We start from the raw sequence: 14424 nt of genomic DNA on the forward strand, positions 1-14424 counted from the left end.
ACAGACAGAAATAGAAACCTAGCAAGACTCAGAAATTTTGGAAAAATGTCTATCCACCATTTCTGCTTTGATTCTTCTGTGCTGATGCAGTTGCTGTTAGAAAGCAGGATTGCCTTTGCAGAGTCATTGCCCTTATAAAACAGCTAAGACCACATAACAGATAGGACAGGAGTGGCACTACCATCTCTGAAACAGTACCAACTGTAAATGGCCGGACAGCATCAAGGCAGTCTCAGTAAAGCAGAACAGCTCAGGGGCAGCAGGATGGCACAAGAGTTCTCAGCCAGCCCATCTGAAACAGCTAGGGAAGTGTACCAGTTTAGGAGCAAGACTGACTCACTGAACGAGATGAGAGTAATGAAAATAAATGATATCCTGTTGCTTGGAGAAAAAAAAAAGAGAGAGAGAGAGAGAAAGAGAGAGGGAAAGAGAGAAAAAAGAGAGAGAGAAACAACAACAAAATTACTCACCTCAACAGAACAGGCTAATCAAATTCTGCAAGTGAAGCCTAAGCTTTCAGTTTGAAATATTTCAGCCATTGGGAGCACCAGTTCAGACCTCTAGCACATTCCACCCACTTTCAGACCCTGSTGCATAAACAGAGCATCCACAACACATTGCCTGGGTATGGCTGGGAGAAGGAGTATTTGCAGAGGTCCTGGTTGTTTCAGGACACAGAATAGGACTGGACTGGGACTTCTGACACCATTACTATATTGCTACACAGCTTGCTGGGCATTTTGCCCCTGAAAGAAAGATACATTTCAGAGGGGGATGCAACTAGCCTGTGACTGGTTTGGGAATAAAAGCCTGTGAATAATCAGAATTTTTACAATGCTTGACACACTTCTTCACGGCGCTTTGCAAACATTAACCACTGTGAACAATTGCTATTATGATGGGGTGGATTGTGCCTGTCTGATGTGAGTCATTAAAGAGGTGGAGGCAAGGAGCCTCACCCTTTTACAGCAGGTCCTGTGCAAGAACAGGCTCTTAATATTGAAATAGGGGGTTGCTAGACCAAAGCAACTGGACAGAGAATCAGCCCTCCATTGCACAGGCCTCCACAGAAGAGTCTTTGGAATGAAACAAGTACCACTTTAAAAATTTTTCCCAAACAAGGAGGAACAAGGACTCACTACAGTTTGGGGGAGTATCTGTTAGCGTTGGTTCAAATATTGAGTATTCTGATATGAATCAGCAGTTCTGGATTTAGCCAGAACTTAACTCAACTCCCAATATGAAACAAAGCAAGAATTCACAAAAAGACAGACGGGGGAAAGCGTCTTCCCTAGAGGGCCTCCAGCCCATACCACAGGGCAGACAGACCCGTAAGTTCCACAGACCTTCAACATCCATCTCTGCATTCYTTGAAGAAAGCTCTCTATTCCTATTCACAATACCCTTGCTCATTAATAGGCAGCATCCAGTGAACTTAACAAATACCCTATCTTCACTCGATCCAAATCCATCAAATGCTATCCTCAGTTCCCAACCTTGCCCCCAGCTACCATCGTGATGGCTCACATGAAGTGTGGATCTTTGATTGCTTACACAGATGAGGGGCAACAAGAAAAGGGTCTGCTCTGAACACTTTGAAACTAGCATCTCCACAGTGGATCTTGCAGCACATCTGGAAATGATGTATATACAGGTCTTGCTGTTTTCGGTCCTGGCTCAGTTGTCTCCCCTCTGGTGCCTTATAGGGCAACCAGAGAAGGTTCCAGTCATTTGCTTATAGAGAAAATAGCAGAACCTGCAGTGAGTTATGTTGTTTATCTCATTAGTGTTAGAGAGTCATAACTCAAAGTTTGTGTGAAAGGCTGGGGGAGGAGGGGGAAAGAGGGAGGGAGTTATGTGCAGTATTGTGTGAAATTAACCCTGAACTGTTTACCATGAGATGCAGTTTTCTGACTCCTTTAACAGAAAGGACAGCAAGAAATCAGGTTAATATGCTGAGATTCTGACTCTCCTCTCTATCTTTTAAACCCTCGGTAAGTGAAAAAAAGTCCTGGAGCTTTTCTGTTTGCCTCTACACAGTTTTCTTGTTAGGGATGGTAAATGGCAGTGAACACAGCACACAAGCCAAACACCAGAGTGGGTGGCAGAGAATTTTCAGAGCCATTCACTATGGGCATAAGTGCATTGTGTACAGCCTARAAACAGCCGTGCTAAAACTACAGAGGGATGCTTTGACCCACCATAATGGTACCACAAGAAATAGRTAAGGCAAAGAGCCCCAAGGGAGCACTAAATGGGCTAATAAAAATCAAGAAAGAGCAGAGCAAATATGGGGGAGGAGGGCTGCTTCATTTTGCACTGATTATTCTAATTCAAAATAACAAAGGAGTCAGATTTGGTCAGAGAAGCAGATGCAAGAGGCTTGATTCACTCAAGATTTTCCATGAAGGATGTTCCACCATCAGTCCCCACTGCAGCCCTGCAGGAGAAATGCTACTGATCCCCTTTTGCAGACGAAGTCGCAGAACAGTTCAGTATCATAAATAAGAAAAGAAAGATTTGCACAGAGAATTTGCTCAGGGTATTCTAGAGAACTAGTGACTAGAAAGGCAAAGTATTTAGACCTCTTGATTGCTGGTTTGATGACTTAACACTTTATAATGATTTCTCCTGTAAGTGCAGAGACACCAGTGACACCTACACAAGACTGTCTATGCCTATTCTTGCAGCAGATGCTCCTGCCAAAACATTATTTGTGCATATAGTAGATGTATACTTGCTTATGACTGAGTTCAAAAGAATAAAAATAGCAGCACCTTACTCATAGCCAGATGCTACAAGAAAAGAAATTCCTTGGGTAAATAGATTATCAAAAAATGAAAAGCTCATTTTGCCAAAGTATAATCTCTTAGGAATGGAGAATTTTCATATGAAAAAAAGGAACAAAGGAACCTGCAAAAGAAGGGTTAGCCCAGAACCTCAGACAATTTCCAACTCATAAACCACATTAAGCGGTCCCAGATTCCCTCAGTAGTTTTGGCAGCTGAAGCATTCTTAGGGTATTTTTAGCACTGGTAAAACACCTGCTGGCTCTCACACCAGAAGTGGCTGAATTTTACTACAGAAAATATTTTCAGATAGCATTGTAAGACTTTGGCCCTAAATCTACTTCAGACATTTTAGGAATAGGGTCATTGCAAGGATCCTTTCCTCGGTATATTCCTATGAAAAGGAGAGTGAAACTTTCAGCTAAGCACCTGTTTAGGTGCAGCAATTGATTCCTTAGTCTGTCCCCAGGAGTCCTATGTGCTCCTTCCACCCCACCTCCTACAAACTGGCCAGTCAAGGACACAACAGCAGGCTGGCCCTTCCCAGACCTGGAGATGGTTGCTACTTGTTATTTTTTTCAATGTAGTTTACAAGAATTGGCATGTACTCATGCCTATGTATGTACTCCTTCAGCCAGTGCCCATCCACACTAGCCACTCCCTGTCTGAACTCTCTGGTCTGCACTGTAAAAAAAAAAAAAAAAAAAAAAGGCATTCCATGAGCTAATCATGGGTCAGATACTGAGCCATACGCTATCAAAATTCCCTCTGGATCTCAGAAGGAGTTCTGTCTGACTAACATCTCCAGTCTTTGAACTGGTGACTGCCCTTTGCCTTCAAAACAAGGATTTCAGATGGATTTACTCTAACAAAGGAAATTTCAACCATAGTCTGGAAAAAAAAATTGTGGTCTTTTCCTTTCAGCTTCATTGAGYTTTGGAACAGAGCTTAGCAAAAACTTTAAGGACATATACTAAAGGTCTTTCTGCACTTGAGGAAACTGAGGCTTTAGAGCTGATACTCTAGTAATTTTTCAAAGCAGAAATAGGAGTTACACCTACATCTCCAACCATCAGAGCAACATACATTCCAATAGCTGCACTCTTCCATATTTCACCTCTGCTGTGTATTTTTCTCAATATAATTTCTTATTTTTAGCATCCATACACGATATTCCCACCTCCACTGGTCCACCATGAAGATAATTCCAGTCCTGCTTAGAGTAGAGGATTTTGTCTTCTGCTGCAGACTGGGATCAATAGCATTAAAAGAGCTGCAGTGATGCAGCCTTAGAAACTACCATGTCAGGCAATCACTTCTTTTGGGTAGAGAGAGAATAATTAGGATGTGCTCTCTGCAGTTACCAAAGGAAATCCCCTGCAGGCAAAGAGGTTTAGGCAGCTTCTCTTCTGGATGGCCTGTAGCAGGTTTGAGTTTCTATTAATTAAACCTCATGAGGGCTCAGTGGCCTGCCCTCCATACATGCACATGCATACACAGACACAGTGCTACCAACCTGGTCCCCTGTGCCTTTTCTCCATCCAGATGTAGCAGTTGTTCTGAGCTACCCCAGTTTGTGAATCTAGGAAGGGAAGGCGGACACTTCGTTCAGCACACAGCCGAGAGTTGTAGCTGCGACAGTGCTCAATTGCTTCTTTGTAGAACTGGTCCCCGAGTCTGTTAAAAGAGACAGGGCAGAGATGAAGAAATATTGCACTGCCCCCTCAGACAAGGCCAGGAAAAAGGAGACATGACACTCATTTAAAAATGGACGAGCAGAAGTATTTTCTCTGAACACATGAAGAGCTTGCTGACACAAGACACTGCTGAAGGAGATTATGCAGAACATGCCACCAGAAGATCAGACTCTCAGGGACTGGACACCAGTCTTTTCAGTAGTGATATAGCTACTAAATAAGGAAATGGTGCAACTGCACTGGCCCATGACCCAGGATCAGGTAATATGAACACCATGGTGACCATGCTCTATTTTTTCTCTTCCCTTGTAGTTTGTCCAGCCCCATCAGAAAACCAGACTTTTCTACCTGCGATGCAAATTCTGCAGTATATTTTGAGCAACCACAACACTGACCAAGTTTAGAAGAACTTCATTCCAGCATTTTTGATGTCAAGGAGCCCATAAGAGCAAAGGACATAGTCCCCATGTTGTGTGCTTCTTAGGCATGAAAACACCCACATCAACAACCGGGGTCATGTCTGTAATGGTCAGAATACACATCCTCTTTACACTTCCACAGCTTTTCACAGTCAAGCTTAAGGCACCAGAAGCAGCAGGATATAATACCCAGAGGTAAGATCCAATATGGCAAATCTTTTCTTCTAAAGTCTAGTAAAGGAACAGTTCTAATGTCACTTATTTCATAAATGAGTATTTGTTCAAAAATTTTGTAGAATCTTCATCTTCCATAGAAAAAGATTTTATAGCTCTGCCTGCTAGAGATTCCCAAATTCTCTATCCAAATTTTTCTAAAAATGGAAAAGCACCAAAGTAGAGCTACCCTGAGGACAAAAAGCAGCTGTCATGCAGGAGTACTGCAAAGTGGGTGGGCTACACTGCTCAACTTCATTCTTGATCTATTGTCAAGGTGAAACTCTGTCATGACATGAATAGCTGGGAAAGCTACCCATCAGGATAAGTTCATTAGAAAACAGGAGTAAAGCAATATACAGCACAACTTACTCTGACTCTGATATTCATTAGTGTGCAAAAAGAGTATAACATGCACAGCAAGGGAGCTGAAGGGATGCATGTGCAGAGAGATAAAAGAGGTTCCCTTTCCTGTTCTCTTCTATTAGTTGTTTTCCCTGCTATCCTCCACCAACAGGCACAATTGGCATTTTAACAGTACGCTCCCTTTGTATATCTCCGAATGTCAAATTGGTGCAAATTACTCTCTTTTACCATCTGTGTCTGTTTTCTGAATGACTCACATCTTGTAAGTGACCCTTCAGTTCCACCTCATGACTTCCATGGGAGCCATACTCTTTTCTCTGGGCTGTATGGCCCAACATCTTCTCACTGACAGGGGTCAATAACAGAGGCATATGGAAGAATATTAAAAAAAAATACAGAGGGAGGATTCTACAGTACCTCCTCCACACTTCTGATAATCAGAACTTTATTTCCCAAAGTCTCAGGTTACACAATACTGGGGACATTATGTTTAATAGGCCTTGATGGTGCTTTCTTCCATAAATCTATCCAACTGCCTCTTAAATCCACATACATTTTTCATACCTGAAGCACTGTGGTGCAATGAGTTCCATGGTTGAAATATGACTCGTGAAAAAAGTATTTCCTTATGCATGTTTTAAGCCATAACCTCAGCTATTTACTATGATATATCCATGTCTTTCCYGAAGTTTCCATCAGATCATTTCTCTAATGAACAAAGGCTGTCCAGCATGCCAAGCCCCTGGATGGAGAATGAGCACTATGGCTGGACACCACAGCCCTCTGGCACTCTGACTTCAGCCGCTACGTTTCAGAGTGTCTCCAAGGGTGCCGTACTCAACAGGGAGGGGTTACATGCAGGAATCAGCATACCATCAGGCTGCACCAGATCTTCTGAGGATTGTCCAGTTGCTTCCTGCAGCAGACTACATTTGCAGTGACTCTTGAATTTCACAGCACTTTCCTCCCCTGTCAACCATGGCTCCCGGGCAGCACCTGGTGTGGACCTTTGCAGGGGAGCCAAAGGAGAGAGGTCCCTGGCCCAGAGAAGTGGGTGGAGGGGTGATCCATGGGCAGAGGATGTACAGAGGGGTCTCTCTGGACACAATCCCCAGCAATGACCTCAAGCCCCTTTTTTTCCAGAAAAGGGGTGGGGGGAGGGAATAGAAGCAGAAGAGAAAGGAAAAGATAAGCTGCACATACTGTGCAAAGAATGTGACTAGGAAGAAAAGAAAGCTTATTAAAAGCTGTAATTAAAGTTGTACACTTGTGTAATCAAAGTCAGTAACAAGGAGACTCCAGTTGATCAAAGATTAACAGCTCTTCCAGAAACACTTGAGTTTCAGCAGAGTTAAGTCGTATTCCCCCTATATTAAACTAGGGATGCTCCCTAACTCCAAGGAGTTTACTGGGAGGAAGAGCACAGCTGTGTGATAGCAAAGTGTCACCAAGGCACAGGTTTTCTTTATGCTAAAAAATTATTCCAACCAATGGAAACCACAAAGCATCTCATAACAAAAGAAATACCACACATTTCAGCAATCAAGATAGCAAATCCGCCTGGAGATGAATTCATCCATCTTTCTATAAGACTGGAAATAACTATAAATCTTTGAATATTAAATATTTGGCTTTAAGTGATACTGTCAGGTTGGGTTATAAGATTAAAATTTAAATTTTCCTAAGCAGAAAAAAAGGAAAAGAGCCTAATATGTTTAATGACCAGAGAGGCTGCCAAGTTAGTGGATCAAATTCAGCCTTTGCACAGATTTGCAGGAATTATGCTACTTGCAGTCTAGCTGTTTCATTACAGTACTCTTAAACATTTTAAAAACGTATCTTTTGCCTTAAAAAGATAATAATTTAGAAGAAGCAGTAAGACACCTCCTTACTTTACGAAAGTTTGCTTCTCACCTTTGACTCCACTATAGTAAGCATGATCAAAAACCCACCTCCTGGTTATTCATTGGAAAAGGCAGTTTTCAGGTACTGGGACCTTGACTTTAATTCTGAAGGGAAGAATGTAACGCATAATAAAACACTGGAAAGTAAAGAAACATTATTTCTTTATGTCAGTCATATTTCAGTGGAAAACAGCTTCCCTGAAATTACTTTTGGTTGGTTGGTAGGCTGGTTTTGACATTTGTCTTCATTGGACTGAATCTGACTTATTCTGAACTTTAGTTAATTTTTTTAAGGAACTTCACTTAGAGATATTTGTTTCTTTGTTTTCCATATGGTACTTGCWTATCCAAACAAGATCTTTTATCTTATGCAGGAAAAGCAGAGCATATTATTCRTATCAGGCATATCAATAGAAATTTTGATAGTCACTGTATTGCCACAGAGCTGGAATAAGCCCAGTCCTCTCCCAGAAAATTTACAGTCTAACTGGAGAATAGACAAGTGTAAGAATAAAACTGGACGGCAAATGAGTTCAGATCAGCTGAGTTTCACTGAGTGAGATACATGAAGAGAAAAAATATAACCAGACAACATTAATAGTAAAAAGTACATTATATGTCAGAAAGATTAATTATCTGATGTTACATGTTTCATAGTTTTCCCAGGCTGTGTTGCTATGGAAGTCCTGCAATTCACCCCCCGAAATAATAGCTGTGAAAACTATGGAGACTTTCTGCATTATTTTTATGAAAAATATGTATGACTCAGTGTTGTATTGTGACTGACCAAAAGGGTCAATGCTTCCCTTTGGACATGACAGTGAAAGGTCACACCGACTTGTCTAGATTGGTATTAATGATATAAAACCRTCAGCATATGCATAGATTTCAGAGATGCTGGGGAAAAATCAAGGAATAGACAGGAATAACTGCTGGCCAAGGGAGGCAGAGGGTACTGAAAATAGCATGGTTGGAAATACAGAATAAAGTTGTCAGCACACTGCAAAAAGAGTGCAGCCCCTCCGTGCAGGGACCAAGATGAAATGCTGTGTGTTTGGGACCAGTAGGAYAAGTAATGCTGCCAGGATACATGCAAGCTTTGGATTTATATTCCAGCATGAGGACGCTAAAATAACCCAGTTCTGGCAGACTAATAAGAGCTCTCTGGGTTGGAAAAAAACAGCCTGTATTATTAAAATCTCCTGTAGGCTGCATATAAGCAGCCTCTTTTCAAGAGAGTTGTATATCTAGTAGGAGTTAGGGGCTCTTTTTTGGTGAGAAAGGGCAGTGCCRAAATTAGGCATCTGGCTTGGAGCAGTGAAAGTGGGCTGTCAGCGGGGTGAGCGCTCTGAAGGACTCTGGAGCACAGCCAGWCCCATGGGTCCTGGGACAGCAACGTGAGACTGAGGCAATTCTGYTCTGTTTTGCACTAGCAGAAGACCCCATAACAGGATGTAGAATCAGACTCTGTGACTTTTATTATGTCACTGTCCTCTTAAATGTTGAGAAATTAAGGTTTTCTATGATAACAAGAATCAGATCATTTAATAGCAAAGTCAGTGAAGAACCAGCCTTCTATTCTCTCACTCTTTGCCTGCCTGCTCTAGCTAGACTCAAGAATTTCAGAGCAGACTGTGACTTACTACTTTTCTGTACAGTACCTTGCACCATGACTCCTCTGTCTAGGCATGCCTAGGCCCATGACAGGCAGCTGCTCCTCTGCTTCAAGAGCCTTGACATGAAGAATGCATAGGGCTCAGTTCTACCACCACTTCTACATAATACCTAGGCAAAACCTCCAGGGAATATCGTGAAGTGACGTGGGCACCAATGCCAGACTTTATGCTGATGACACACAGCTTTATGTACCTTTTCCCCTCACGCAGACAGCACTATCCCAAATCTYTCAGTGCTGGAAGCAATGATACCATGGTTGGGTAAGACTGAGGCCATCTGGTAGTGCGACTAGCTGCAAGTGGGAAATATTGCTATGAACTATGAGCTAATACAATTTATGATTCAAAGACAGATACCAGCATGGACAATCTAACAGAMACAGTCATCAAAACGACCTTCCTCTCTTTCTCTGTCTCCAGTCAGCATAATTCTGTTTTCAAGCAGTGGTCTGGCCATGCTCATGTGTGTTTTTCATATCCAGGCTGGGCTGCTATGACTCTCTACCTTAGACTAGGTAAGTAAAGTGCAATGAAAACAGAGCTAGCTATGCAAGAATGTGGTACCTATCCTTTCACAAAGGAAGCCAAAGAGATCACTGTGCCAGAGCCTGCACTTTCTGCCCCCTGCCTTCTCTTCATGCGCTCTGAAACACCACTATTTGTTTGCAAAGGGCACAGTGGGCTAAGGCCATGTCACTTGAAAAGCTGCATCCCCTTTCTGGGCCCAGGATGGCAACTGCAGTTGGAATCCCGTGCTTGAGAGAGCCCAGGATCCACTAGACTCCCACAGCACCTTCAAACAGCAGTCACACAGCTCCAGAGCTTTCTCTCAGAAGACAAAGTATTCTGCTTTGCTATTTCTCAGATTACATTGCAAGATGCTAACACAACATCCTTGATGAAAAGTAAATTTTCATCATCCTTATTGAAAAGTAAATTTTACTTTTACTCCAAGTAAAAGAAAATTTGATGGCATATACAAGGATTTCAAACCACAGTCAGGTATTAAGCAACAGAGGACTGACTGGGCCCCTCCTTTGGCTGTTCTAGTTAAATTTTCTAGCCTATAGRCAGCAACTAAATGCTACAATTATATACCCTTTGTGATATAGGGAGGTAGGATAACTAAATTCAACAGAAATACAGAATGGCTTCACTAATGCTGGGTGAGGCGTAATAAATTGCTCAAAATCCTACCACAAACTCTGAGGGCAAGCCAGAAAGCACAGGAATGTGCAGATTCAGTTTTCTCATAATGATCAGTTGAGTCTGTCCCTGCACAACATCTTCTAATGATGTAAAGGGTGTGAATGTGAGCAAAGGTAAAGCAGGATTTCCAGAGGGGCTACAGGATGACTCAAGCTTTCTGAGCTTTATTTTTTTGCATGGCAGCTTTATAAACACCCATAAACATGTACCTCTGTCTGTCCTAAATTCTCCAAGAGCCAGAGTCATTTGCACATCTACTTCATCTCTATACACAATGAATAATTCCACTGGACACACAAAAAGAGGCCTGAATAACTTTCTCTAGCACAGGATTTGGAAAAAAAGAAACCAGATAGCAGAATAGTAGTAGATACATATATAATTCAGACTATAAAGCAGTATACAGATGTAAGCAGACCTAGTGTTACTGGAGCAGCAATGATCTAAGAATAAAAGCAAGGAAAGGTTTKTAAGGAGAGGGAATGCCTGACTGGAAGATCTGATAGAGCTGGGTCAAAACAGAGAAGCTTTCACACATTTGTTCAAAAATACTGTACCAGGTGCATAGACTGTACGTGGTACAAGAGATTAAGAGCCATCAGGGAGCTGACAACAACTTCCTGACTCAGCACTGGCACAGCCCAGGTATTAGAGCAGTCAAGGAGATGCCCTGAGCTATGAATCTGCCAAAGGCCCGGTGGAAACACAGGTCACTGAAAGAGCAACATGAGATTTTCCAGCATTCCTGTGTGGGCACCCAGCACTAGCCTGTCCTCTATATATAGAAGGAAAAAGGAATCCCCTTTTACCGGGTATTYATCAGCAGAGATTTTCCCTGGTGGAGTGGAAATCCCTACTGGCTAGACTTCTCACTGTTTGAATCATGGTATGATGCTGAATCATAACAGAGAACCTGGCCTTACGGAGTGAACTAAATTCACTACTATGAAAACAGCCTTACATCGTAATTTAATCCAGTGTGAACTACAGGCATCTCACRCAAAAAAAAATCTGTCTCTGAAGAAAAATGACAAAAGGTAGGCATAGCTTACAATCTGGGGAAAATTGATTTGATTAGCCTCATCCTCCCAAGTACTGTGGAAGCACTACAGTTCCGCCAGCATTTCCATTTAAAGAAAAGGGATAGCAGCATACGTTAATACGGCAGGGAAAGCATCGTACCTCAGGGTACCTCACTGACAGCGGCCTGCAGGCCAAAACTGGCTTTGGGGGCAAGGAGCTGCTGCCACCTTTACGTGAGAGCAAGGACCAGAGCTGGAAGTGTTCCTCCCAGAGCAGCTGTGCATGTCTCCACACAAGGCCCACCGCAACATTCCCAACTCTCTGAGCTATAATGGTAGGATCACTATGCCTACCTTCTCAGCAGTTAAAGTTAACATGCAGAGCTGCTGGCTAGATACAATAAGTATCTGTGTATGGTACACGATGATGTGTGCTTAGATAAGTTAATATCACAGGATTAATTTCTTGGTCCTAATCAAATGTTCTGGACTGTGCACAACTATACCTTGGTACTTGTTGCAGTTTRCCCACATCTCCTCTTATTCTTTCTGCCTATTTCCATGGAGAGATAACAGCAGCATTTTGCATGCCATACACCAAGATATCTAGGATGTTTCCAGACACAGAGATTATATACAACCTCTATTAGAYTCAGTACAGTGACCAATTAGGTTTATCTCAGAGGCAGATTCTTTGGGGCCATCTCAGAGCATCAGTTCTTTCTCAGACCAGGGGTTTCTGTTTTAAAGAGATGAAGCATTATGCAATTAAATGAACAACAGGTGTGAAAGGCAATAACCTAGACCTCTTTCATATCTGAAGACAGCAGTCAGAATTCAGCTTGGTCCTAACCTTCCCAAAAGGTTGTGGATTCTCTCCAATTACTAAAAGTAAGAAATAATAAAAACTTCAGCAACAATATTAGTTGGGACATGACAACATCCAAGAGATTTTTATAAATGTATGTTTTTTTTAAGGAAGTATCTCAAGCTGCAGAGCCTTGGGGTCACCAGAAGTCTGCTTGCTCTAGTGTGTTCATGGCCCTGGGGCCAGCAGTAGTCAAAAGCAAAGTCTATCCATTCAGCTCTCTCAGTCCTGATTTCCCACACTGGGTTTTGCATTCCTACATCCAGGAGAAAGGTGGATTAGTAAAAACTGTAATATGTTTTCTGATGAGGCACCTGGAAGCCAGCAGACTAGAGTTCTAAATATGACTCTACCTCTGTGGCTTTAAAAGTTCACCTGCAGAACAGGGGTAACACCCTGCACTCACCTTGCTAATAGCTCATGGGAATTATTGCAAGCACTGTCTATACTGCAAGATGCTCAGGTCATAAACAGACACCCTCTGCTAGCTAGCTCTAGCTGTGCTGACTAAAAATATCACCCTCTTCCCTCCTGCCCTGCTGCTTTTTGCTGCTKGTATCCTACAGCTTACTGCTCTCACATCTCCCTCCAATAGTAACTATTGTGTGACTACTCCCTGATTAACTTTTGGCAAAGCCACTCAATCAGTTTGAGTAAACCTACACAGAATTACAGAATCACACAGAATAGTTGGAGTTGGAAGCCAGTCTAACGCCCCCTGCTGAAGCAGGGTCAGCCCAGGTTGCCCAGGACCATGTATATTTGAGTTTTGAATATCTCCAAGGATAGAGACTCCACAACCCCCCTGGGCAACCTGCTCCAGTGTTCAACCATCCTCACAGTGAAGGAGTGTTTACCTGAGCTCAAGTGGAATTTCCTTGGTTTCAGATTGTGCCTGTCATTCTGTCACTGGGCACCACTGAGAAGAGTCTGGCTTCTTTACATCCTCCCATCAGATATTTATAAATATTGATGAGGTCCCATCAAGCCTTCTCTTGTCCAGGCTGAACAGCCCTAGCTCCCTCAGCCTCTCATTGCTATGACAGATGCCCYAGTCCCTCAGTTATCTTTGTGGCTCTTTGCTGGACTTGCTCCACTGTGTTTTTGTCTTTCTTATATTGGAGAGCCCAGAACTGGACCCAGCACTCCAGATGCRGCCTCACCAGCGCTGAGCAGAGGGAATGAATCACCTTCTTCGACCTGCAGCAACACTCTGCCTAATGCAGCCTAGGATACTGTTGGCCTACTTTGCCAACATGCTGATGCATGTTTAATTTGTTGTCCACCAGGACCTCCAGGACCTTCCTTGCAAAGCTGTTCTCCAGCAGGTTCGCCTCTAGCCTGTAGTGGTTGCTCCTCCYAGGTGCAGGATTTTGCATTTCCCTTTGTCAAATTTCATGAGGTTTCTCTCTGGTCATTTCTCCAGCCTGTCTAGGTACCTTTGAGTAGCAACACAAGAGGCTGGTATATTAAGACCAGCTGACACTACCTGCAGTAGCTGAGGGTAAGGTCTCAAAATCCCTTCTACCACCAGCAATAGTCTCCAGCAGTACAGCCAGCTTGGGGTAGGGGAATAGTCTTCAAGCAGCACACCCATTTGTTAAGGGAAAAAGCCTATCCACACCATCCGTGACTATAGCTATGTCACTCAGCCAGCAGAGCCCTCTTGGGAGGCAGAGCAAAACACAAACAAAAGGAGTTTTCCCGTGCCATCACAGTTACATCACTTCCCCAAATGACATCAGCTAAGCTGACAACAGCATTCCTTTTCATGTATTTCCATGTATCTCATCATTCATGTAGCCACGTTATCTCCACCAGAGCTCTGCAGGCAAAGAGATGCCAGGAAGAAGCATGTGACTTTTGCATTCTGCATGTGATCTGACACATCAGAGTTGTAACCAACAAAGCTCTGTAGCATGGAGGTCTTAATGATCTTTGTTGGCCCTCTTGGCAGTTCTCAGGCTGGGATTTCCCTTGCACTTTGTRCAGTTTACGCAATGCTCATCAATTCAGACGGTAGAATTTAGAAATAAATGTGGAAGGAAAAGAGCAGCAGAAAAGTTCCTAAATGACAGGCAAGCTTCCACACCACACAAAACAAGTAATTACACCAATATTTTACGTATTTCATCCTTCAACGAGAAGGAGTGAACTCACATTTTCTATTGACATGCCTCTTTCGTAGAAACATTGCAACTCCTGTGCTACAGGAAATACTCATTTTACTCAGGTGAAAATGATCCCACAACTAGCAAAGA

The 14424-nt window shown here is 42.8% G+C and overlaps 1 protein-coding gene across 7 annotated transcripts in view; it reads right to left on the minus strand.

Annotated features, from left to right (window-relative positions):
- DPF3 (double PHD fingers 3) overlaps positions 1 to 14424 on the minus strand; it is a 164350-nt gene that overhangs the window by 88266 nt on the left and 61660 nt on the right. For all 7 annotated transcript variants that reach the window (XR_014895220.1, XR_014895219.1, XR_014895218.1 and 4 more), the window contains one exon: positions 4306 to 4466. Coding sequence is in view for 4 of the 7 variants with exons in the window: in XM_085299826.1 (XP_085155952.1) it covers positions 4306 to 4466 (161 nt within the window). In the remaining 3 variants the exon portion in view is untranslated. The remainder of the gene's footprint in view (positions 1 to 4305; positions 4467 to 14424) is intronic.

This window comes from Rhea americana, unplaced genomic scaffold (assembly GCF_003343005.1).
Source record: "Rhea americana isolate MKP2758 unplaced genomic scaffold, rheAme1 scaffold_155, whole genome shotgun sequence".
NCBI classification, from domain to species: domain Eukaryota; kingdom Metazoa; phylum Chordata; class Aves; order Rheiformes; family Rheidae; genus Rhea; species Rhea americana.